The 25,591-nt window shown below is 43.2% G+C and overlaps 1 protein-coding gene across 1 annotated transcript in view; it reads right to left on the bottom strand.

Moving 5' to 3' along the window:
* OTUD7A (OTU deubiquitinase 7A) overlaps positions 1–25,591 on the bottom strand; it is a 357,324-nt gene that overhangs the window by 43,767 nt on the left and 287,966 nt on the right. Inside the window, exons 7-9 of the mRNA XM_032835949.1 lie at positions 11,176–11,277; positions 7,354–7,481; positions 6,512–6,624 (exon numbers count right to left, since the gene is read on the bottom strand). Coding sequence (XP_032691840.1) covers positions 6,512–6,624; positions 7,354–7,481; positions 11,176–11,277 — 343 coding nt within the window. The remainder of the gene's footprint in view (positions 1–6,511; positions 6,625–7,353; positions 7,482–11,175; positions 11,278–25,591) is intronic.

Here is a 25,591-nt window from a genome sequence, read left to right as displayed (position 1 = left end):
GACAAGTCCTTTTCCATCCAGAATCCAAGTTTCCTCATATGAGAGATGAAGATTATAATCTTTATCTCACAAGTTATTGTGATGAAAAAATGAGATTGTGTATGTAAAAATGCACAGCACATGGAAGGCAATTAATAGATGTTAAGCTAATGAGTAAATCTTTTTCAGAGCTTGTAACGATGAAGTTGGATATGCTCTGTCTTTGGGTTTCATATAATTGTTTCTCATTTCAAATTAGCTAACCTGAACTGAATGCCAGGAAGCAGATGTTTTTCTGTCTGACTTTTTCTCTGAGGACATCATTCAACTCATGAATTTAGAGTTTTATACCTAGCTAAACTACCTTTCAAGGATGAGGTGAAAAATAAAGACAGATTCAGATAAGCCAGGACTCAAAAGTTCTAACTGCAGTGCATTCTTTCTTAAGAAGATACTGAGACTTGTCATAATATCCCTGGGAAACCTCAGGGCTGTGATTCTGACATGTCTGGGACTGTATTCTAGCCCTACCCTTTACAAACTGGAGGCAAGTCAAATAATCTCTCTGAGGGCACCTGGGTGGCTCAGTGGGTTAAGCCTCTGCCTTCAGCTCAGGTCATGATCCCAGGGTCCTGGGATTGAGCCCTGCATCGGGCTCTCTGCTCAGCAGGGAGTCTGCTTCCTCCTCTCTCTCTGCCTGCCTCTCTGCCTACTTGTGATCTCTGTGTCAAATAAATAAATAAAATCTTAAAAAAAAATCTGAGCATTCACTTCCTAATCTATAAAGGAGCATAGGCCTAATTTATAAAGTGAAAATAATTTGTGTAAGGCAGATAGGTGCTCAGCAGACATCCCTTCTTTTCTCTCCTGAGTGCCCAGCACAAACCAACAAGCCATTTTTGTGTACCATTCCCACTGGAGTAGGCTCTGGGGGTCAGACCACAGAGTATAAAATGTAATATCCTTGGTGTATAAACTGACAGAAGGGATTTGCTCCACAATCAGAAAGACTCCTAAAAGCCCCAAAGCCCTCAGACTAAAAGAAATGAATTGCTAAGAATGGACTATCAGACACTGGATGAGCCAGTGGGAAGTCAGGGAGAAGGAACACATTTCAGATATCTCGGGTGGGCCTTTACAATACCATAGAGGCAGCAGGCATGACAACTTACAGCATAAATGTGACAATGTCTTAATAAATGTTATTTTTACTGCTGTAAAACTACCTCTTTCCAGACACCTTCAAACCTGTGATTTTATCACTCCATACCAATAATATCTGAGTATGTAGCAGACTGCTTTGGTGGCTATAGATCCTTCCACTCCCGTGTACTTGTCCCTTTGCAATGTGACTTTGCCCCTCTGTTTATCAAGGGTGGAATCTACCTCTGTGCCCTTGAGGTCAGCTTGACCATGTGACTTGCTTTGGCCAATGGGACATTAGTAAAGTGATGCAATCAGAGGCTTGAGAAGGCCCAGCAAATCAGGGGCTGCCATCTCTTCCTGACCTGAGACTGGACCTCTTCAAAGATAAAAATCCATGTGGACAGAGGCCCAAGTAGAGCTAGTTCTCAGCCTCAGAGCTATGATATGAGACTATCTTGGACTATCTAGCCCCACTGAGACCAACTGCCAGATGACTGCAGCTCCACAAGTGGCAGCAGGCAATTCCAGGGACCTCCAGAATATGAGCAAATCTGGTGGATGCTGCTCTAAGCCACTCAGTTTTGGGGTGGTCTGCTATACGACCATCAAAAACTGATAGTGCCTGGCAGGGAGGTTGTTACCAAGTGCATTTTACAGATGAGCAAAACTGAGGCTCAGAGAGCTTGCGGGATAGGCCCAACATCACATGACCAGCTTGGGACTACAACGCAGTGCATTTAAGTCCGGGTTTCTGGTCAGGGTCCACCAGGCAAGGCTGGTGGACTTTGCTCCCCTTTCGCTGTTGCCATGAAACCAGATGAAGTACCCAGAGACCCTCGCTAACTACTTGCTGTCAGAGATTTTTATCACTTTTGGAACAAGGAATTAGGTTCTTCTGATTGCATACCCTCTTTTGCCAGAGTGGGCATAGCATGGGGCTGCAGGGCAAGCAGATGAGAACAACCAGACTTAGGGTAGGGTTATTTCCTTGTTTCCTCCTTGTCTTCCTGCTGGGGAGCATTCTCCTCCCGACGTGGGCCCAAGCACCCACCGGATTGCAACAATGGCGATGGTGAGACTGGGCTATCAAAACTCCAGCAGCAGCCCTTCCGGAGAGATACATTTCATATGTGGTAACTCAGCAGGTCTCTGGAGCAGTAGCAGCAGCAGCAGAGGCACAGAATATCTGGCTTCTCTTATTTTGGCCACGGAGACATGGCTACATTTTGATTTGCACGCATCAGAGGGAAATCATCCTGCAGCTGCGCCCTGCTCAGAAGCACCTACCCCTGCCTGGGTCGTGGCTCTTCACTGTGCTTGCCACGTCCATGTCTGTGGTGCCATCCTCTGTCTTTCTCGTGCATCTGAAGTTCAACCCGAAGCTCACACCCACCTCACCTTCCTGGGCTCTTCCAGGGTGGCCGACTCTGTGATCACGTACCCTGGGGCATCAGCCATAAGCAGCCTGTCCATGGTGGCTACCGGGCTGGTAGCCTGCCCTGCCTGGATGCCAGCCTGGTCTACACCCTTCTCTTTGGGTGAGCAGAGGACATGCATCTCTGCCTCCAGTGTTTCTTGCCGGGGTTCTGAAAGTGAGCCTGGGACCAGCCACTGTGAGTTGTGCAGGAAGAAGAAAGAAAGAGGGCCAAGCTCATCCTTGAATCTGCCCTTCCGTCGCTTCCAGCCTCTTCAGATACTTAAACTTGTAGTGTTCTGGGAAAGGAATGGGTTTAAAAAAATGACCCCAGGCCAGTGTCCATGAAAAGAGTTAGTCAAGAGAGGTTGAAAAATGTGTGTCCTGCATGAGGCTTCTTCCTCTGCTTCTGGTTTCCACATCAAAACCATTTTATTTCCTTCTTTTTCATATTCCTTCCTCCCTCTCCCTTTGTTTCGTCCCCCCATGCTTCCGTCTTCCCCCACCCAGCATCACTCATAGGCATTGTCAGTGTTCAGGCAGAACAGGCTCATCCCCTTTCTTTCCCATAGAGCACAAAGACCAGACAGTTCACTACTTGGACCTCCCCTTGTTTCAGCCACTCTTCCAGGAACTGGGGGAATAAGCCAGAGTCATATGGCCCCTAGGGAGAGGTAGTGGTGAATGAATCCCATTGGGTCATTTAAGAATTGGATATGAGATAATAGGCTGGGACCCTTGAAAAAAATTATCATGAAAAGCAAAAGAAAAGATAGGGGGAATGTTGTTTAAAAGAGGCAAAAAAAAAAAAAAGCGCGATATAACCAAATGAAATGGAGAAACTTTGGGTTTTGAATGAGTTTACAGGTAGTCTTTCCTATCCCCAGGATAAAATCTGGAAAATGGGTGTCACTTCTCTTCTGTTCCATGGGCTCCCAGGCCCCAGCCACTTCTCTGTTTCTCATGTCACTGCCTTGTCACTGTCTGGCTGCCATCTCTGGCTCCCTGCAGGGTTGGTTGGCACAAGCCAGAAAGGAGATGCTGGAGGATGGCAAAGTCCTTCTTGACCCTTCTTTTGGGTGCCCACTGGGCTTGGTGGAGATCCAAATGCTGAGCCCCATTTCTATGGAAGTGCTTTTTTGGGTCTTCAGGTCTCCTCACAGCTGACTGTCTCTGCCCTCAGTTCCCTGGACAGAGGTGGTGACAACCCAAGCTGGTGGGTTGTCACCACCCTTCTGGCCTGGCTTCTGGGATTTACCCATTTTGTTGGAAGAGTCCTCCTGAAGACAGCCCATCTCAGGCCTCATCCCAGGGTTCACTGCTGGTGGTTGGGAAGCATGAATAGCCCCTAGGTCCCCATAACCCCCCATGGCTCTGAGGACCTGGAAGCTGGCCAACCTCAGCCAGGCAGGCATCAGGTACCAGTCTCTAAGGCCCTTAAGTCCCAGGGATGCCTCACATCTCTCAGCAAAGCGTGAGTAGGGAAACCTCTTACCTTTGCCTAGGGAAGACAGAGGCAAAATGCAGAGGCACAAATGACTCATTGCAAAATGTCTCTCTTTTGGACTTCTGAACCCCAAAGAAAGGTGGGACCCCCATGGCAGGGGAGCCTCTCCTAGAGGGAGGAAACATACTGGTACTCTCTGCTAGCCTGACTGTATGAGAGCAATTCAGAATGAAAGGAAAGGTAAAAATACCTGGTAAGAGAGACCCAGTGTCTCATGCATAGCACACACATATTTATAAAAGTAACATGTCAGAACCAACATAGCCTTGTTTCTAGCAGCTCCTTGCCTCCTTGTGGGATTTACCAGCTGCTGTGGGATCCAGGTGACCAAAAAGAGCCCAAACATGGCCCTGTTGGCTACAGACATGCAGACAGAAAACTCTGAGCTCTGTCATGGGAGGGGCCACAGGGGCAGGATTTGAGCTCTTGGAACCTTTAAAAATCCAGGAGAAACTAGCCATCAGGGCTTGGACACCATCCTGAAGAGCATTTCCTTGCTGCGGTCTGTACCAATGAATAAAAAAGGGTGGTGCTCCCAAGGTCCTGCCAGTGTCAGAGTCCCCACCCACACTGAATGGTGTCCACCCCTTCCCAACACCATGCCCGATAGAGGAGGATGCTGGTAGCTCACGTGAAGCTTATCTGCTCCTCAAACCTTCTGGCCCAACCTATAGTGGAGGGGACTAAAAAACAAAAACAAACAAAACGAAACAAGAAACCAAAAAACCTAAGGAATCTCTTGGTGGGAAAAAATAACATCTTTCGTATATCACTCATTGCTTCTGACTAGACACATTTTTGTCTTTACAACTGAGACCAGATTGAAGGTTGAAAGGGTTCTGAGAGGAGGCAGGAAGTTTGGGGGTGTGCGATCGCTACAGCTGGGTTGGGAGGTCTCAGCAACTCAGATCACTCTTCTTGTGAGCTGGGGAGAGGGAGTAGCTGGTCCAGTGCCCTCTGTCTCTCCCCCAGTATCCCAAATTTAGGGGAACAACAGAGAACGGCAGAGCTGCTGCCCATCACCAAGGAGACCTCTTTGCAGTGCTCCTGCCCCAACTGAGCGGGCAAACCTGAGTCCTGTGGGAAGGAGATGGGAATGAACACCAGACGCCCCACTCCTTCTGCCCTCACTCAGCTCTGGGCCCTCTTGGGTTCCAGGGAGTAAGAGCAGAAGCTGAGGCCTGATCAACTGTGTGACCATGGGCCAAGTGCTTCCTGAATGGGGGAACTCAGGGGACACAGTATGTGGTGATGGCCACTTATTATTATTGTTGTACTCCCCACCCCTCAGCCCTGAAGACACACTGGGCTAGAGTCAATCCACCCGCATTTACGGGGTGTCTGCCCTCTGGCGGGCGCCAGCGAGGCAATGATGAAAGGGATGCTAGAGAATTCTTCAGACACAGCTCAGGCGTGACTCAGCATGAGAGAGGAGTTTTCAGGAATGGACTGAGCCTTTAGACTATGTGTCCCCAAAAGTCCTAAATAAGACAGACTTTAGCACTGACACATGACCTTATGAAAACAAAGTGACAAAATGACCCTGTGGGAATTGTGTTGATGGGTTTCCATACAAGAGAGCTCATCTTTGAGGGTCCTCGATATTGTGCCAGGCCTGGGAAGCCCCACACCCTGCTGCTGGCACCTGAGGGCCTGGGTGTGGAGATGTGGGGCCAGGACACACTGCCAGCCCGGGCTGTCTACTGGAGTCTGTTGGATCTTCTCACTGTCAATGCCCAGGCTTTCTTGTGTCTGCCTGAGACTTTTTCTAGGTGTTACAACTTGATTCTCAGCTTCCATAAGTATGAACCAAAGCACACATGTGCCTTCGAAACGCTGGGGCTGCAGGTTTGGTGGCTGCTCTGTTTGGCCACGCTCTATTCTCAGGCTGGGACATTTCAGTTGTGTCTGCAGGAACAAGCTACTCCCTGCATGTGTACAAAGGCAAGGCCTTTTTTGCCAGGAATGTGAATGTCACCCGTCCGCTCACCTGGGAGACGCCGACTCACTTAATGACCTTCTGCTCTGACTTCTTGAAGCCAGAAATTAAGTAGATACTTAGTTGGAAAGAGTCCAAACCCGGCAGCTTGAGGTTTCTGAGCCTCGTGTGTTCAACAGCAGTGTGCGGGAACCACCAGGTTGCATGCCCCCTGCAGAGGCTGGCTGTCCAGTGAGTCCCCTTCCCACTGCTGCAGGCAATGGGGAAGGGACAACACGTGTGACAACACTGCACCTCTACCTGCAAAATGTATGTGAAAGCTATGTATACTTCCCCCAATTATCTGCCAGGGTCCAGCCATGCCCCACAACTCTGCTCTGTGTCCTTGAGGAGAACCTAACGTCCAAAGGCAGAAATCGCTGTATCTCCTCCAGCTTGGGGTGGCCACGTTCCCTCGAACCGCTTCCCACGCTGGCCGGCCAGGAGCTTAAGTTGACCACCGGGGAGAGTGAGGGGCCGCACTTACCCCCCGCCTGTGCCACCGTTCTTGCTGAAGTGCGTGCGTGGCTCGCTGGACGCCAATTTCAGCAGCTCCGTCCACTCCCGCTCCCATTCCTCCTCGGTGTACACCAGCCCTGACTGGCACAATGGAAGCCGGCTCAGGAGGTGGTGGGCGGGCAGGAGGTGAGCCTGGCCGCCCTGCTGGACCCCCGACCCACTGGCTCAGTCCAAGCCCCACCAGCACCCAGGCCGGGGACACCTGCTAGTGGCACTGAGTGTCCCCGTTTACTCTCAGTGAGATTTCTTCAGAACCCCCAATCTCTAATTTCAATGCTGTGGGGGGGGGGTGTCCACCCAGCAAGGGTGGACCAGCCCAAGGGATGAGAATGACCAAACATTAATGTGCACACACCAAATTTGGGGCTGAGCACTGAAAAGTTTAAAGGGATGACAGGCCAACTTCAATCAGAATGCAGGCAGATCCTTCTAGGACAGCAAAGTGCTAATGTCCCTCATTGTCAGGACGGTTGGGATTCTCTTTGGATTGGGAACATGTACAGGAGCAGGGGCTGTAGGCTGTGGGGAACCACCACCTTGTGGCTACCCCGGCCTTCAAGCTGCCAGAGTGATCAGACTTAAGTGACTTGTAATTTGTCATCAAGTCAGGACACCTTCTGACAGTGAGGGTGGTTGGTTTTCATTTTTATGCAGGGACAGCTTCTGTAATGGGTGCCTCCTCAGTTGTTTTAAACGAGGGAGGCTTTCCTAGTCCCAGAAGCCATTGCTGTCTGACCTCACAGCTCTGGACTCCACCCGTGCTGCACTTGGTGTGGGTCTCAGGCTCTGGACACACCAGCGGGTACCAACCTCCTTGTTCTGCTGCGTCTGCTGCCACCTCCACCTGCGCTTTAGGGCTTCTCTTTCAGCGCCTGTCCTCATCATGGTGTAGAGTGCTTTCCGCAAAACCAGGTCCCGGTCGTGAAACCCCCACATTCCTGCAGCGGGATGCCCGTGAGGAGCAGAGGAGAGAGACAGGTCGTGAGGAGGGGGACAAGCCAGGAGGCCACTCAGACTGCCACAACTTACCAGGCCTGGCCTGCTGCATCTGAACACACAAACACGAGTCATCCATCAGCTCTTCATTTCTCACGGTGAGCTAGCAGTTCCCCTCTGCTCTCTTTCCCCATTTCCCACTGAAGCGAGTCGGTGAATGAAGGAGCATGTCCCTTTCTCAGAGAACCAACAGTGCATGAGATCCCCTGCTGCCTCTCTCTGGGATCCTTGGTAAGCTACTGGTAATCTATTAGGTTTGCTTTGAGGGTCCTAATGTCCACCGTACAGGTTTTTGTTTTTGAGTGAAAGATGGTCTTTGTGGATAAGCTGGGGACATGTCCACACATAGGGCCTCAAGCCAGGATGGCAATCAGACTCTGGCTTCATCTAAGGTCTGCCACATTGGATGTCTCAGCCCTAAGCCATCTCGACCTCCTGAGAAGCAGAGCATCAGTGAGCACCACTGAAAACATCTGGACCCAAGAGAAAGTACCTGCTTTCAGGGGAGAAGGTCTTTTCCCCCTTACTCCCTACCCAGTCTGTGTTGGGGGTTGAGGGGTTATAAGAAAAGCCAGCCATCTCTGAGTACATTCTTAGGGCAGCTCAGATGTGGTAAAGAGACCCAACAAATGGAGGAAACAGTAATGAGAAGTGCAGCTCTGGCTATGGGTAAAGAGTGGCGAAATCCATCCATCCATCCATCCATCCATCCATTTATTAAATGGCATTAATTCCACTTAATTCCAAACTTATTTCATAATAGGGGTGAGGCACCATTCTCGGTTTTAGGAATACCCACAGCAGCCATCAGGACAGACTAAGTTCCTAAAATCTCACAGAGTGCACACTGAGTGAATGGGAAGCAGCCATCGAATTAGCATCTGGTATATGCCATCAGGGGTAGAGCACCATACGGAGACATGAAGCAGGACAGAGTGCTGGCTGGTACTGGTCAGGCAAGAAAGGAGACACCAGGGTCTAGTGGGTGAAGGAGGGAGCTCAGTTGCCATCCCAGGCAGAGGGGAAGACCGGGGCCAGCCCCAAGGGGCGTCTATGAGTCATACTTAGGAAACCAGCAAACGGGAAAGGTGTCTGGAGGTGGGATCAAGGGGACAAGGTGGAGAGCGGAAAGATGGACTTTTAAATGATCCAGGAGAGCTTTTAAAAGAGGAGTGACCTGCACTGACCTAATCTTTAAAGACTCAATCTGGCCTTGCCTCCTTTTGTGCAAAGACGTGCAACAACCAGGGGCTGCTGTGGGTTTTCCGTTAACTGAGGCTTTTGTCCTTTTTTTACAACACAGAGAAGGGAAGTGGCCATTCCTGCTTCTTTTATAAACAGGCGGAGCTGATCCTACTCATCCCTCAGCCCCACCTGCAGGGGCCTCTCGGGACTCTCCCAGGCACGGCAAGTCCAGCCTCCGTTCCCATGGCTCCTTGTTTGGGTCTCTCTTGCAGGGAGGGTCTCCCTGCCCCATAAATGTTTGCTTACTAGCCTGGCTCAGAAAGGATTTCTGTCATTTCTGTGTGTGTCCCACAACCCTAGGTCAATGTCAGGCCTGGTCAGCAGGTTCAATAAGCGTTGCTGGTCAGTGTTGCATGGCTCCTTTGATCAGTCAGGTCAAACAGCTAAACCCCAGGAAAGGAAAACAAAGTACCAGGAGAAAAGAACCAATTGGCGATGAGCTCCAGACTCCATCATGGCCTTGCTGGAGCAAGGCTGGTCCACAGGACACTTTCTCTTCTTAGGCAGACTGGAGCCCCACTGTGCTCACTGGGAAAATGCCTGCCCTCAGACCAGACCACGGTGGCACGAGACCCTATCTGTGGCTTTGCCCACCTGTAGCAGTGAACAATGCAGTTTCTGAGGGACAGAGGCATTTCCCTTTGTAAGGAAGTTGTTGTGTGACACAGATGAGAGACTTCTCTGATGTTCTTATGTTCTTTCCAGATTTTACACACAAGGTGAAAATATTCCACAACAGGGGAATAGTTGATACGTTATGATAAAATATGACACAAATACCAAAAACATATTTTTGAAAAATAATAGCATGGGAAATTCACAATAGAACTTTAAGGGGAAAATGCTGGATTCCACACAGTGAACATAATGAGATCATAATTTCACTGGAAGAACTGACAAAAGATAATATGTCAACACATTAAAAGTGATCATTGCTGGGTGGTGGGATTGTTGATTTTTATTTTCTTACCGTGATGAATGTGAAATACTTTTACAATATCAACAAACAGAAACGTGTTCATTGTGAAATGGAAAGGAAGCAGGTAGGTGGGAGCCCTTGTGTTCCCCACCACCCGCTGCCAAACCTGTGGAATGTGGAATGCTCCCCTTGCTCTGGGGCTCCATTCTCCACTGAGGCTCTCAGGTGCCTTCCCAAACCCCATGCATTTCCCTCTGTGGTGTTTAGTCTCACCTCTATCCACCTCTTGATAAAGAGGCCTCACTATAGGGTCGAAGAGAGGTTTGGGGTTGGGCCCTTGCTCTGGGTAAGAGCATTGACCATGTTTACCTGGGGAGGTGAGTTTGACCAACAAGAATATCCTTGATCAAACTCAACTAAGAATATTCTCATTTTAGGGTCTCATTGGTGGAGAGAGACCCTTTACTGTAGGACTCATGAGGACAGCTGGGCGTCCAATCCTACATGTCAAAACCAATTTGCCTCTGTGTATATAAGGATGGACCTAGAAGGAGTAATTAAGCTTCTGGGAAGTCTACCATGACCCCTCAGTTATTCAAATAGTGCTACCAATGCTTGTGCACCTGCTGGTATGGCTTTCTGCAAAAGCTCACATCTTCTCAGAAGGTTGCTGACTTCTTGGCTGTATATTCTGACTATGCTGATTCATCTGTGATTTACCCAACCTATGTCTTTTTGTCAGTTCCCAGGTGATTCCCCTGGACCAACAATAAAAATCAACAATCCCACCACCCAGCAATGGCCACTTCTAATGTTTTGGTTTACTATCTTTTGCCTATTCTTCCAGTGAAATTCTGATCTCACTATGCTCTCAGTGTGGAATCCAGCATTTTTCCTCCTAAAATTCTATCCAACCTATGTCTTTTTGTCAGTACCCAAGTGATTCCCCTATGATTTACCCAAACCATGCCTTTCTGTCAGTCCAAGTGCATGGACTGCTATCGACACAGTGGCCCAAAACCATCCAACCTAAAATGTTGCTCCCCAAACTTCCTGCTCAAGGCCAACTAAGCTCAGCCCTGCTTCCAAACATCCTGTTAATAGCTACCCTCATGCTTTTCCATGAAGTCTCCCTACCTGGAATGTCCTCTCTAAAAATCTTTCAAGTCCTTCAGATCTCAATAAAATCCCACCTCCTCCAGGAAGTCCTCTACATCACGATCTCTAATTCCCATTCCTGCGGCTCATGATTAGGCCCCTTCTATTATATCAGGTCTTTTCTCATGTGTGCTCTGTGTCCCCACCAAGCCTGCCAGCTGCTTGACAAGAAGGGCTAGATTGGTGGCTACCACCCCTGGGGAATCTTCCAGATGAGCGATGTTCATGGCTCTACTTAGCAGATGTCTGTCCTTTAACAATGAGCAGAGCAGGCCTGGGGCACTGCTGCCCTCTGTCTCTGTAGTGGAGCTTACCCAGAGAGGCGGCGTGTAAAAGGCAGTTCCCGTCCCCTGTAGTGGCCAAAGGAAGAAGCCGTTTACAGCTCGTGCACACAGTGGACCACCAGTTCAGGCGACCTGGAACAGAAACTCACTTTAGAAGAGATTCCCAGAGGAGACTGTTGTAAGTGTTTGCTAAGTAAGCATAAACATCGGCAGATGATTTTTGAGAGGTTCTAGAGAACTTCAGTGGGAAGGTAGAGCATTATGGCTACTTTTAAATAAAATACAGATTTTTTTTTTCCCTTCTAAGATAAGAAATGACCAAACCCTCCCATTAATTAGCAAGAGGATTGAGAAACCCAAGGATGAAGCCTTTTCTCCTTGAATCTGGGAACATCTTATATAAAAAGTAAAGTTTCTCTTTGTGCAGTCTCCTTGAACACAGTTTCCTCTTCTGAAAGTAGTTTTTTTCTTTTGCACCATCCTTTTTTGATGCATACATACCTCCAAAAGTATAGTTTATGTTTAATTTAACACATCAAAATCATTATTGCTACTTAGGTATATTCTTATTAAATCTCATTAACACATCTTGAGACTTCTGCTTCCAGGAAGATGGAGTAGACATACTTACCCCTATTCTTTCTACTAAGTACAACTAAATATACTGGACATCATGTATAAAATAACACAGTAAGACTGAAAACTGGTGAGAATAGGCAGACGGACCAGGAAACTTGGGATCTGAGAAACAACATGGTGGTAGGTTCTCTGAAATTTCGTTTTTGTCCCTAAATCCTAGACCAGGTACTGCAGAAGTTGGCAACCTGCAGATGCCAATGGGGGTAGACAAAGGAATCATGTTCTCTCTAGACAAGATATCAGGAAAGTGGCAGTTTAGGAAGATAGACAATAAGTGCTCTACTTTAGCAAAATGACACAGAAGAAATTGTAGCCTGTTAGCATCCCGGCTGGCAGAGGCCAAGTAGGGAGCCAAAACTTCCAACCATTACCAGGCAGTAATGAGTCACTCACCAGTTGCTCGCCCAATGCCAGATGGTGTCAGAAAAGGCTGAGCACATAGCCAGCATTTTTTGCTGGGTGGTAACACGGATTTCAGCCCCTACCAACTTAGAACAGATGGGGAGCCTGGCCTTTCTCACCCATCTGGTGGTAATAAGGTCCCATGCTCCTTCCTAGCAGTACCAAGAAGCCCACTCCTCCACAGGTGTCAACAGAGGCAGAGTGGAGAACCCGTGCTTTCACCCTTATCTGGTAGTTATTACCAATGTAGAATTCTAGACCTCCCATGAACAGAAAGGGTGGTGAATCCGTCAGACCTGCAGTAAAGAATCCTAAAAGGATTCAGTAAAGAATATTTTAGGGCACACAGAAGGAATAAAGGGGCTGGCAAGGGCAAGTATGTTGGCAAATGTAAATAACTATTGGCTGTTTAAAGCAATATTAAAAATGACTTTTTGAGGATTCAAGTATACATAGAATTAAAACACAGGACAGCAATAACACAAGACACGGAAATATATACTAAATGACATAAATTCCAACATCCTTACATTGACCAGGCAGTGGTACAAGTGCTAACTTACGGTAAATTCTAATAGCTGGAAGGTACATTTTAGAAACTGTACAGTAAACACTAAAGGAATAATTAAAGAATGTACAACTGACAAGCTAGTAGAGGAGAAACCAGAGTAATAAACATTCTTAAATAATTCAAATGAGTAAAAGAGGAAAAAAAAGAGACAAAATAACACACAAAAAACAAACAGCAAGAGAACACATTTAAACCAAAATATACCAGTATTTATATTAAATGTAAATGAACTAATACTCTAATTAAAAGACAGATTGTTAGCCTTGCTTAAAAATACCAGCATATGCTGCTGACAGCAGACATCATAAATATAATGACACAGAAATTTAACAGAAACTAGGTAGAGAAAGATATACCACTCAAAAACTCAGCAAAAATAAAGTTGGTAAAGTTCTATTGATGTCAGATGAAGGTGAACAGGATAAAGAGGAATATGTCATAATGATAACACAGTAAAGTCAAATGGAAAATGTAACAATATTTATGGTATATATACTTAAGACTTAGCCTAAAAAACATATAAAGCAAATATTGATAGACTCCAAAGAGAAGTAGACAAACACCAAATCAAAACCAGAGATTTTCAACCAAACTCTCTTGATAAATAATAGAATCAACAAACAAAAACATCAGTGGAGATTAGATGAACCTAATTCAATAACTTGAATTATGTGAACTTGACCTATAGGTAAACCTCACCCACTGCAAAATAAGTACATATTCTTTCCAAGTCACATGAAATATTTTCCAAAATTGACCACACAACGGGCCATTAAAATGTGTCAACAAATTTCAAAGGATTTGAAATCATTCACACTATGTGTTCTGGCCATACTAAACATAAGCTAGAAATCAATGAGATAACCAAGAAAAGTAGTCAGCTTGAATTGCTATAACAAAATACCACAAACTGGGTAACTTAAACAACACATTTATTTCTCATAATTGTGGAGCCTGGAAGTCCCAGATTGAAATGCTGGCTGATTTGGTTCCTGGTAGGAACCCTCTTCTAGGTTTGCAGGTGGCTTCCTTCTTGCTGTGTCCTCAAATGGTGGACAGTGAGCTCTGTTCTCTTCCTCCTCTTATAAAGACACTAATTCCATCATGGGGGCCCCATCCTCATGACTTTATCTAAATTTAATTACTTTGCAAAGGCCCTACCACCAATTACCATCACCCTAGGGATCAGAGTTCCCACATATGGATTTGGGGAGACATTAATATTCAGTCCATAACAGTACCTTAAGAAAACTTGCTCATTGAATATGCCTGTCCCCAAAAGGGACCATGCCCTCTCAATTGCTTCCTAGGGAATGAGCAAGATGAACAAGACCGGGGTTATATAGAACCGCTTTGAAAATTCAATTCCTCCCTGGCCATTTCTGGCCATGTTGCTTCTTTCTTGTCTGTAATGGCATCCCCAGGCTGGCCTGTTTGGCACACCCTATGGGTGACAGTTTAAACAAAAGGGAACCTAGGGGATTCAGACCTAATTATGATTCAGTTTTATAGAAATGCTTTTGTCCCTCTTATGGCTGACCTTTGTGGATGAGAGCTCAAGTTGTGATTAGGAAGTGATTGCAAACAAAGGGAAAGTTACAGGCACTGAGATGGCATTTGACAATTTTGTAAGGGATAAGGAGAAGCAACAACTCCAGCATGTGGGGAAGGAACATCTCAGACCCCAGAACATACCAGGAAGGTGGTACATTGATCATGTTTTATTTCTCAGGATCACCCTGTAGGCTTCTACAAGAAGGAAAATGCTCCTGTGGGATCTCCCAAATGCTGGACATGTGTCAAATGTAGCAGCATCCTTCTCTTGTGACCCAGAAGGCCCAAGTTTTCTGCCAGCATCCATGAAGCCACAGAAGACAAGTTTATTAGCTTTGAAGCAGAGTAAAATTTTGGACATCTCACAGTCCTTGATACAAAACAGTTTTTCCAAAGCTTCATAAAATACAAAGTTTATCTGAATGATAATCTTGCTGGGTAGTGTATTCTTAGTTGTGGTATTTTCCTTTCAGCGCTTTGAATATATCATGCCACTGCATGGTCTCTGTGGCATAGATTTTTTTTTAATTTTATTTTTTATAAACATATAATACATTTTTCCCCAGGGGTACAGGTCTGTGAATCGCCAGGTTTACACACTTCACAGCACTCACCATAGCACATACCCTCCCCAATGTCCATAACCCCACCCCCCAAACCCCCTCCCCCCAGCAACCCTCAGTTTGTTTTGTGAGATTAAGAGTCACTTATGGTTTATCTCCCTCCCAATCCTATCTTGCTTCATTTACTCTTCTCCTACCCCCTTAATCCCCCATGTTGCATCTCCTCTTTTACTTTGGGGGAATAGAGTAGAATAGCCACCTCTTGGGGCCTTTAACTCTTTGTGGAATTTCAGTCAAATGAGAATGTTTATAATTGATATTTCCAAGAAGTTGTGAAAATATTTAATTGAAAAAAATTTTTTAAAGAGAGAGAATTGTACTAATAGGATTCGAATAGTCAGAGGGGTGTTGCATTATTTACATTCCAACAAACCACCTGTCATCATTAAGAATGAATTTTAACAAAGGGTGTTACTGCTTTCAGTAATCAGTAACGAAGGACAAGAACTACAATAATGCTGGAAGTTAAGGCCCTCAAAGGTACATTTAGTTCAGATTTAGAGAATTACTGCCTAAGGGATTACCTCAATAGCAAAACTTAAAATAATAAACCATGTCAGTAATGTGTTTGAACGGGATACCGATCTGCTCTACGGTGCTTTTTGGTGAAGATTCAGTAACTGCATTTTAATGATAAGTGATCTTATTAATACAAAATAATTGTACCCTTAATTCTAAGTGAAAACATGGATTGAAATTAACACTGCAAAATTAAATGGACGAGCCTCTATTATTGATGATGCTAATGCTTATGCCAACAAATTGGGGTATTCTGACCACTTGCGAGTCACCTTATTAAAGTTAAATGAGAAAGGCAATCAAGGGCCTTAATTGACTATGCCACTGGATCACTGGTCAGAGACATAACTGGAAATAACATGCCATCACTGGGTAACTTCTTTCTTTTTTTTTTTCTAGGTTGTGAAATAGCAACCCGTCTCACCTGACTTTTTCCAAGACCTTTAAAAAAACCTCCAGGCTGGGAGATATTAAAACTGGGTTGCCACAAAATAGAAGAAAATTACAATTCTTGCTTACACAGCATAACAGACTTTAACACCTGAAAGCCCAACTCATTTAATGTTAAGGTGGGATGACCCCATTCATTCTCCGAAGCTGTTCCAAGCTGGTAGTGGCCCCTCCCAAGAGCCAGGGGGTGCCATATTAGTGGAGAAACAGGGGAAGGACAGAGGCGGGAATATGCTAATGAGGAGGTGATCTGCATCAATGTGCAGACTCTGTGGTTTGCCCATCTAATAGCTTTCCCCTCCCATCCTTGCTCCCAGAACCCTGTTGTGACAAGATTCCTTCCCTGCATTCCATGCTCCTTGCCAGGGACCAGTGTTGGTGTGGCCATATACAGCCCCTTGGCCCATGGGGCAGCTACTAGGAAAGTGTTGTTCATCCTTCAGAAGGGACATAGACAGGATCTCTCCCTTGTTTCCCTAGATGATATGTGGGGACGTGTCCCCAGACGCATCTCTAGCCATATGGCACCCTGAAGGGAGGCAGCACTGACCTGCTGTGCGTACTGGGTCCTTGAAGACAGGGGGAGCTTCCAGTCCTGCCATGAGCGTCCCTGTCCCCAGACTTCCCTTTCTTCACATCGACTTCACAGTCGATGGTCCTGCTGGCTAGGTTAGTGTCTCCTGCTCACTGCAGGGCTAACCATGAATCCCCCAGTCCTGTGTGGGGGGTGCACAGTCCCGATTTACAGACAAGGAAACAGGCTCAAAGAGTCAAGGAACAAGCCATGGTGCACTGAATCTTAAAGGCGCCATTGTTCAGGGAGGGCAATGGAGGCCAAAATCCCATCCTGAGCAAAGCTGTTCTAATTAAGTTGGATTTGGTTGAGTTTGTTGGCAAGACGGTTTTAACTTCTGTGAGCTGGTATGATTTCAAAAAATATAGTCTTCCCAAAGTAGTAGAGCTGAAGTCATAGACCCAGTCTTTCTACTGTGCTTCCTGAGAGAAACAAGGGTTGTTCGTTCTCCCTTTTCTGCTCTCACTTGTTTCTCTCATTCTATTTTTACTGTGAAAATTTTTGAAAAGTGCTGAGGGCAGTACACCCACCACACAGAACCAGACCCTTGCTAACCCTGTCATATTTGCTTCAGCTTGTTCCTTCTGATGTAAAAGAAGAAAAATCTAAAGATCGAGTTAAGGTCGTTTCCCCAGTTTTCATTCTGATTCCTCCCTCGCTAGCAGTACCACAACATGAATTTGGTGACCTCTGCGTTATAGACCATAAAAACAGGTAAATTCAAGGTTGAAAAATGTGTGTCCTGCATGAGGCTTCTTCCTCTGCTTCTGGTTTCCACATCAAAACCATTTTATTTCCTTCTTTTTCATATTCCTTCCTCCCTCTCCCTTTGTTTCGTCCCCCCATGCTTCCGTCTTCCCCCACCCAGCATCACTCATAGGCATTGTCAGTGTTCAGGCAGAACAGGCTCATCCCCTTTCTTTCCCATAGAGCACAAAGACCAGACAGTTCACTACTTGGACCTCCCCTTGTTTCAGCCACTCTTCCAGGAACTGGGGGAATAAGCCAGAGTCATATGGCCCCTAGGGAGAGGTAGTGGTGAATGAATCCCATTGGGTCATTTAAGAATTGGATATGAGATAATAGGCTGGGACCCTTGAAAAAAATTATCATGAAAAGCAAAAGAAAAGATAGGGGGAATGTTGTTTAAAAGAGGCAAAAAAAAAAAAAAAAGCGCGATATAACCAAATGAAATGGAGAAACTTTGGGTTTTGAAATGAAAAAAATTGGGGGCTAACTGGGAAAACGTGAATATGGGCCCTATATTAGTTAGCATATTAAGTAAATGTTATTTTTGTTAGAAGTGGCAATGGTTTCATAGGATAATTTTCAGATACACACTTGCAATACACATTCAAATGGTTCAGAAAAAAGTTATGTTTATATAAAATAAGAGATAAAGTAAATGTGAACTAACTCTGAAAATTGGTGACTCTTGTTGCAAGGAATATTTTCCTGTAGGTTTAAAAATCTTCAAAATAAAAAGAATGCCCTGTGGTATTTGTTTCAGTTTTACCCTTGTAAATGCAGATGCTCTATTCTGGTGCCAAAGACAGTATCTATGTAAATTAACTCGTTTGTCTTGATTTAGTTTTAAAAAAAATTGAGTTGAATTTGGTTAAACACACTGTGGGGGAATCTAAGTGGTGCAGTTCCACCGGATTATTCCTCAATAGACGAGTTGGAATTTTTAGAGTTTGGTTACAATTTTCAAAATTTTCAGAGGCACCGAGCCCAGAAGCTTACAGGCGATTTCTCTGATGTGTCTCAGGTCGATTCCCTTTTGCATCCATGCAGGCAGCATTAATAAATCACCATCCTTTTCAGGGCAGACATGCTAATCAATCGTTAGAAACAGAAGACCTACTCATCCTTGTAGGTTCAGAGCTATGTGCAATAATGACCAATTGTTTCACGTTGACAATGGGGACATAATGAATTATTCACCCATAAAGCAGGCTTTGGAAAACCTACTCTTGCAGATCTGAGGCCAGAGCAGGAGAGAGTTGAGGCTCAGAGAGGTAGCCAGCAGAGTGTTTAAGCAGAGGGACCTTGGAACTAGATTTTCTGAGCTCAAATCTCAGTTCCACTACTTCTTAGCAGTAGGACCTTGGACAAGTTACTTTGCCAAGCTAATGTCTCAGTCCCCTCTTGAAAATTGGGGATAGTAATAGTATTGATCTAGTAGAATCTTTATGAACAATATGTTATTCCCTATTTGGGAAGCACTTAAAACAGGGCTTGGCATATAGAAAGTACCGTATATGTGTTTTTGTCAAAACAGGTCCAAAACCCTGGGTTAAAGCAAGGAAGGTATTTATGCATAAACTAATGAGTGAATAAATGAACCACAGCCTTTGGATTGAAAAGTACCTTTGCATACTGAGGCCCTTTTGAGGGTAAGCATAGCTGCTTTTGCACTCCTCGAGGAGAGGGCTAAGGGAAGCTCTTTCCACTCAGACTGCCCAGTGCTGCTCAGTGAGGTCAACTGGGGCACAATGAGGTGAGCACAGGAAAAGAGAAGAATTTATATAGCAATGGGCTTTTCTGCAATACTTTTATTGAATTTATAGAAGTGAGCAGCAAAAGGCAAGCTGAAGGCAAAGCACCCCCGCCCAAGAACAAAGGAAAGGGAAAAACAAATGGTTAACCAACAGAGCTCAGAGTCCTTTGGGACCTGAGTGTCATCAGTTTGCAACTGTCTTTACAATTTACAAGCAAAAAACAATCTCCAGAATCTGCTATAGACTCAAATTTCCTGGAGTCCTAACATCACCCTCCCCTCTAGAGGATCCAAAATCTTATATAATCAGTTACTTCTCAGGGTGGTTCATTCTGCCCACAGATACTGTCTCCCTCCTATAATAAAAACACCCTTTTTTGCACCCAAAACATCTCAAGAATTCTTTCTTGGCCATTGGCTCCTGAACCCCACCTCAAACCACATCAGGAGTATTGGTTCAGAGTGAGCTGAATGTTTTAAAAAAGTGGTCCTTCAGTACAGATGGTTTGAGAAGCCTCATTTAGAAGTCCTCAGAAATGCAAATTATACCTTTGAATCAAGTCGGTATCTACAAACATTCACTCTTTAGCTTGTAGTATTAGGAGAAAGAGGCTTCTTAATGAAAAAAAAATGAGTAAGTGTAAAGGAAAAGGAATCACATTAGGAATACAAGAAAAGAGGAGGAACCAAGCTGGCCTTACAGGTATCAAGTCCAAAAGACAGAATAAAATGACTCTTCAGGAACACTGAGCTATTTCTTATATCCCTACAACTTCCTGATGATTTTTATTTTTGTTCGTTATTCTCTATTTAATTATTCCAAATTTCTTTGCCATACTTAGAAAATTTCTAATTGGTTAGGAATAAGATCTTATGTGCATGTGTGTAGAATGGCAAGGACAGTGGGAGCTGAAGGCTTTGTCCTCAGTCACTGGAAAAGAAGCTCCTCTCTCTGAGACAAGTGGGAGAGACAGATTTAAAGAGAAAAAGGAATCAGAGAAAGTAATCCTCCTTGTCAACCGTCCTTTGAAATGTATATATAACTCTGAAATAAAGTGTGGTAAATCCCCAGTGACCAAAAATAAATTCCTAAGGAAATTAGAAATATGCACCAACCCTGCGTCTCCTGTAGGTGGAGACATTTTGCCTGTTTTGTCACTTCACAAGAATCTGAAAAAAGGCTTTGAGAGTCTGATGTGGGGAACTGGAACCAGGGAACCCTCACCCCACATGAAGTTAGGACCCTCAGAAACTACCTCCTAAGTGCAAGGATTAGAAATAATGTTATCCTTGGCAAATGAAGCTGGGAGGGAAACGTGTCTCTTCTAGACTGGGCTTAGCAGAAAAATAAAAAACAAAACCAAACCAAACCAACTTCTTCCAGCCATGTTGTAACTATTGACTTAGCTCAGATTTGAGCTAAAACTGATTTGTGACTTGTAATGCCTAAGCAAAGAGAATAACATAAAGGTTGGTTATAAAATGGTAATTTCCTTTGGGAGTTTGGCATAAACAAAGAAACAAACAAATATATCACTCAAAATAATTGAGAACACCCTCAACTCAGACCACCAGATTCCCACAGATAATATCCTGCTCACATCCCCAAATTACAAGTCCAACAGGAAATCACCCATCATGAGTAAGGCTTATAGACACAAAATCATAGATACCTATGGCCTTGAAGCTAAAAACGGTCAGCTAGAGACTACAGATATGCTTAAAATGTTGAAAAGAAATAAAAGAATGAAACAAACATTTCCAAAGAATAAGAGATACATTTGGAAAACAAAAATAGGACTTAGAAGTGAAAGGGGATAAGAGAAATTAAAAAAAAACACGATCAGTTTTATATCGAATTAGACAATGTTGAGGAAAAAATATATATGGGAAGATAAATCAGAATAAATTATCTAGAATGCAACTAAGAGGAGAGAAAAGAAAGAATGTGAAAGATAGGCTAGGAGACATGAACAGACTGAAAATCTCTGACACTGTCTAACTGGAATCCAGAGGCAATACTGAAGAGAACCTGACTGAGGAATTTTTTGGAAGAAATATACAGAAATAAATTCACAGATTTAATAAGTTTAAGACATCCCAAGCAAGAAAAATGAGATCAGTTCATTCCTTGACATATCCTAGTGAAACTGCAGAATATAAGACAGAGAAAATATCTTAAAGTAGAATAGAAGTTATCTTCAAAAGAGTAGCAGACCAACAACTGATGTTTCAAAAGAAACAATGGAAAACAAACTAATGCAATAACACCTTCAATGTGCTGCATGAAAATAACTGGCAACTTCTGTGCAGCAAAAATGTTTTTCAAAAATGGGGGCAAAACAAAAACATTTTAAGGCTCATAAAAATGGAGAAAGTAAAGCCAGCAGACAGTCACCTAAGGAAATTCCAAAGGATGAACTTCAAACAGAAGGAAGAGCTAATACACAAGAAGAAATGAAGAGAAACAAAAATCGTAAATATATGGGTAAGTCTAAATGAACACTGTATAAAATAATGCCTGATGAGATTAAAAGTACAGAATTAAAATAAATGATAATAACTTATAAATCAGGGAAAGGGGGCTATGAATAAAATTAAACTAGTCTAAGACCCTGTTTTGTCTGGGTATAGGTTAAGATGTTGATGAATCTTTGGTACTATCAAGTTTTCTAGATTTAGATCCTATTCATGTGTGGTTAGATTTATACCTGGCATTTGGTTTTTTTGGATGTTATTGCAAATGGTTTTTAAAATTTCAAAAAAAAATGCTGATGAATGTGAGATGTGATTCGTATGTATGTTATATGAATTAGGGTAACCTCTCAATAATAAAAAAGGAAAAGAATGAAATGATTAAAAAATATTCCATGCAACAAAAAGAAGGCTTATAAGAGGAGGAAACAACCTCACATAGAACAGGGACAAAGAGTGGTTACATTAAAAATAAATGCACAAGTTAAAGACAAAAGTTGTTAAAGTGATTTTAAGAATCGACTACATGCTATTTATAAAAGATACATCTAAAACATGGGAATAAAAAAGTACTAAAAGTAAAAGTATGGCAAATAGTGCATCAGGTCAATTTTAACTTAAAGAAAGGGTAACAGATAAAACAAACTAAAAGGCAAGAAAACATTACTAGATTTAAATAAGCTCCCTTCAGGGGGCGCCTGGGTGGCTCAGTGGGTTAAGCCGCTGCCTTCGGCTCAGGTCATGATCTCAGGGTCCTGGGATCGAGTCCCACATCGGGCTCTCTGCTCAGCGGGGAGCCTGCTTCCCTCTCTCTCTCTGCCTGCCTCTCTGTCTACTTGTGATCTCTGTCTGTCAAATAAATAAATAAAATCTTTAAAAAAAAAAAAAAAATAAGCTCCCTTCATAATGTTTAGCATCTCTGTTCATGAAGAAGGCATAACTTTTGTTGCTGTATCTAATAACACAGACTTCACTCGATTTAAAAATCCATAACAATAAGAAGAGATATGAATAAATGTATAATCACAATGGGAAATTCTCATGTATCTCTCAGTAATTAAGAGATCCAGTAAAAAATAAATATATAGACTTGAAAGACATAATAAATGACCAATTGTATGTATATAAAACAGTACAGCCCACAATAGAAGACTATGTTATTTTCAAGTAGACATGGAACATTAAAAAGATGAAAAGATCATATTCTGGTCCATAAAGCAAAAAGTCTCAACAAAGTTTCAACAAATTTCAAGTCATATAGATCATAGTTTCTGACTACAAAGCAATTAAGGTAGAAATCAGTAATACAAAAGTAACTAGAAGTATTTAATGTACTCCCCATATATTTAGAAATCAAAAAACACCTCCAGTAAGTTATGGGTCAAAGAATAAATCAAAATAAAAATAAGAATGTTTTTGAACTGTACTGTAACAATAATTGCTACATTTCAAAACTCATGGAATGTGGCTAAAATAGTAATCTGAGGAAAATTAATAACCATGAATGCTTATAAGAGAAAAGAAGAAAGATTAAGAATTAATGACTTAAGCATTCATCTCAAGAAGTTAGGAAAGAAACAGTAAATAAACCCAAAGTAGAAGACAGTAACATAGATCAGGAGTCAGTAAACTTTAGCCTGTAGGTCAAGTCTGGCCAGTGATTTATTTTTGTATGTCCTAAAAATGAAGAATGATTTTTACGTATTTTGAAGGTGTGTGTGTGTGTGTGTGTGTGTGTGTGTGTGTGTGTATGACAGAGGGAAGGAGGGAAGGAGGGAAGAGTATGTGTGGGTAGATGAGGCAAGAGAGAATAAATATGTGATAGAGACCTTACATGACTGGCAAAGCCTCGAAATATCCCCCAGATATGAATGGGAAATAATGGCATTTTCAGACCAACCAAAGTAGACAATTCTTTGCTATCTGACCTGCACATTAAAATAAAACTAAAACCCTATCATACTAGCACGGAATAACAATTCTAAATCTGTATGTACCTAATAACATAGCTTCAATGTATATAAAACAAAAGTTGATAAAATTGAAGGAGACATAGAGAAACCCATGATCACAGGGGAATCTTTAATACACCTCTTTTAGTAGCTGGTAGAACAATTGGACAAAAGCTCAGTTAAAGATAGAGAAGATCTGAACAACAAAAATAAACAAAATTGATATAATTAACACATATAAGGGGTGCCTGGGCCGCTCAGTTGGTTAAGCATCTAATTCTTGGTTTCAGCTCAGGTCATGACCTCAGGGTCCTCAAGCTCAGTGCTTAGCATAAAGTCTGCTCCATGCTCCCTCTCCCTTTGCTCTTTCCCCCCTGCTCCTACTCTCTTACTCTGTAGCTCTCTCTGTCTCAAGTAAATAAATAAATAAAAATCTTTAAAAAATTAACACATATAAAACACTATATCTGAGAAGGGCAGAATTCAAGTTTTTTTCAAGTACATAGAGATTATTTTCTAAACTTCATCATATGCTGGTTCATAAAGCAAGTCTCAACAAAATCTAAATGTCTGAAATACTTCACTATGTCTGAAATAATTCATTTTGACTATAGAAGAAGTAAGGTTGGAAAAAAAAAACCCACTAAAACAATCCCATATTTAAGCAATATACTTCTAAATAATATATGAATCAAAGAAAAAAAAATGCAAGAGAAATTAAAAAATGTTTTAAATTGAATGATAAAGAATAACCCATCAAAAACTGTAATATCCAGCTAAAACACTGCATAGAGAAACACTATGGCTTTAGAGATGTGTAAAATTATATAGCACACTGCCACAGAAAATGTAATGGCATAAGCTTCCATCTCATGAAGCCAGAAGAAAGGGTAGCATATCAAACCCAAAGGAAGAAGATGAAAGAAAAAAATAAATAGCAGAGATGAAACAGGAAATAAATGTACAGTAAAAAAGCCAACAGAGGCCAAAAAGAGTCTTTAAATAGATTAGTACAATTTGGAAATTTCTAACAACATTATTAATGAAAACAAAAGGAAGTTAAGTTTCAACCTTTGAAATGAAAAAGGAGGCATCATCACAGATCCTGTAGACATTCAAAACTAATGAGCATTAACATCAATGACTAAAGGAGAAGACAAATAATGTGGAGCAACCAGAACTCTAGATAGAAGAGTAAATTGGTATACCCACTGAAAACTGTTTTAAAGCCAAACACGTGTAAAATCCCATGACCCAACAATACCACTCTTAGGTACATATCTGAAGAAATATATACATGTGTTCACCAAAAAAAATTGTATAAGAATGTTCATAGCAGTACTGTTTATAATAAGATACTGAAGACAGCCATTGTTTGCATCTCCCCCCCAAATTCTTATGTTGAAACCCCAATCCTTAGTAGTATTTGGAGATGGGGCCTCTGAGAAAGTAATGAAGGTTAAATGAAGTCATATGTTTGTGGCCCTGTTCTGAAAGGATTAACATATTTATAAGAGACACCAGAGAGCTTGTTCTCTCTGTCTCTGAATGTATGTATTGAGGAAAAGTCACATCAGGACACAGCCAGAAGACAGCTGTGTACAAGCCAGAGTCCCCCCTGAAAACTGAATTGGCTGGCAGCTTGATCTGAGACCTCTAGAATTTTGAGAAAATAATTTGTTTTTTATTTTTTATTTTTTAATTATTTATTTATTTGACAGGGAGAAAGAGAGAGAGAGAGAGAGATCACAATTAGGCAGAGAGGCAGGCAGAGGGGGAGGGGGCCTGCACCCTGCTGAGCAAAGAGTCCAATGCAGGTCTCAATCCCAGGACCCTGAGATCATGACCTGAGCTGAAGGCAGAGGCTTAACCCACTGAGTCACCCAGGCACCCCAAACTTCTGTTTTTTAAAGCCACCTAGTTTCTGGTATTTTGTTATGGCAGCCTGGTCTAAGAAACCAAAAGTCCATTAACAATATAATGGATCGGGACGCCTGGGTGGCTCAGTTGGTTAAGCAGCTGCCTTCGGCTCAGGTCATGATCCCAGCGTCCTGGGATCGAGTCCCACATCGGGCTCCTTGCTCATCAGGGAGCCTGCTTCTCCCTCTGCCTCTGCCTGCCATTCTGTCTGCCTGTGCTCGCTCTCTCTCCCTCTCTCTCTCTGACAAATAAATAAATAAAATC

This window comes from Lontra canadensis, unplaced genomic scaffold (genome assembly GCF_010015895.1).
Source record: "Lontra canadensis isolate GAN:19392208 unplaced genomic scaffold, GSC_riverotter_1.0 scaffold89, whole genome shotgun sequence".
NCBI lineage: Eukaryota > Metazoa > Chordata > Mammalia > Carnivora > Mustelidae > Lontra > Lontra canadensis.
The sequence above is the reverse complement of the archived record's forward strand: the minus strand, read 5'-3'. Positions and strand labels throughout refer to the sequence as shown.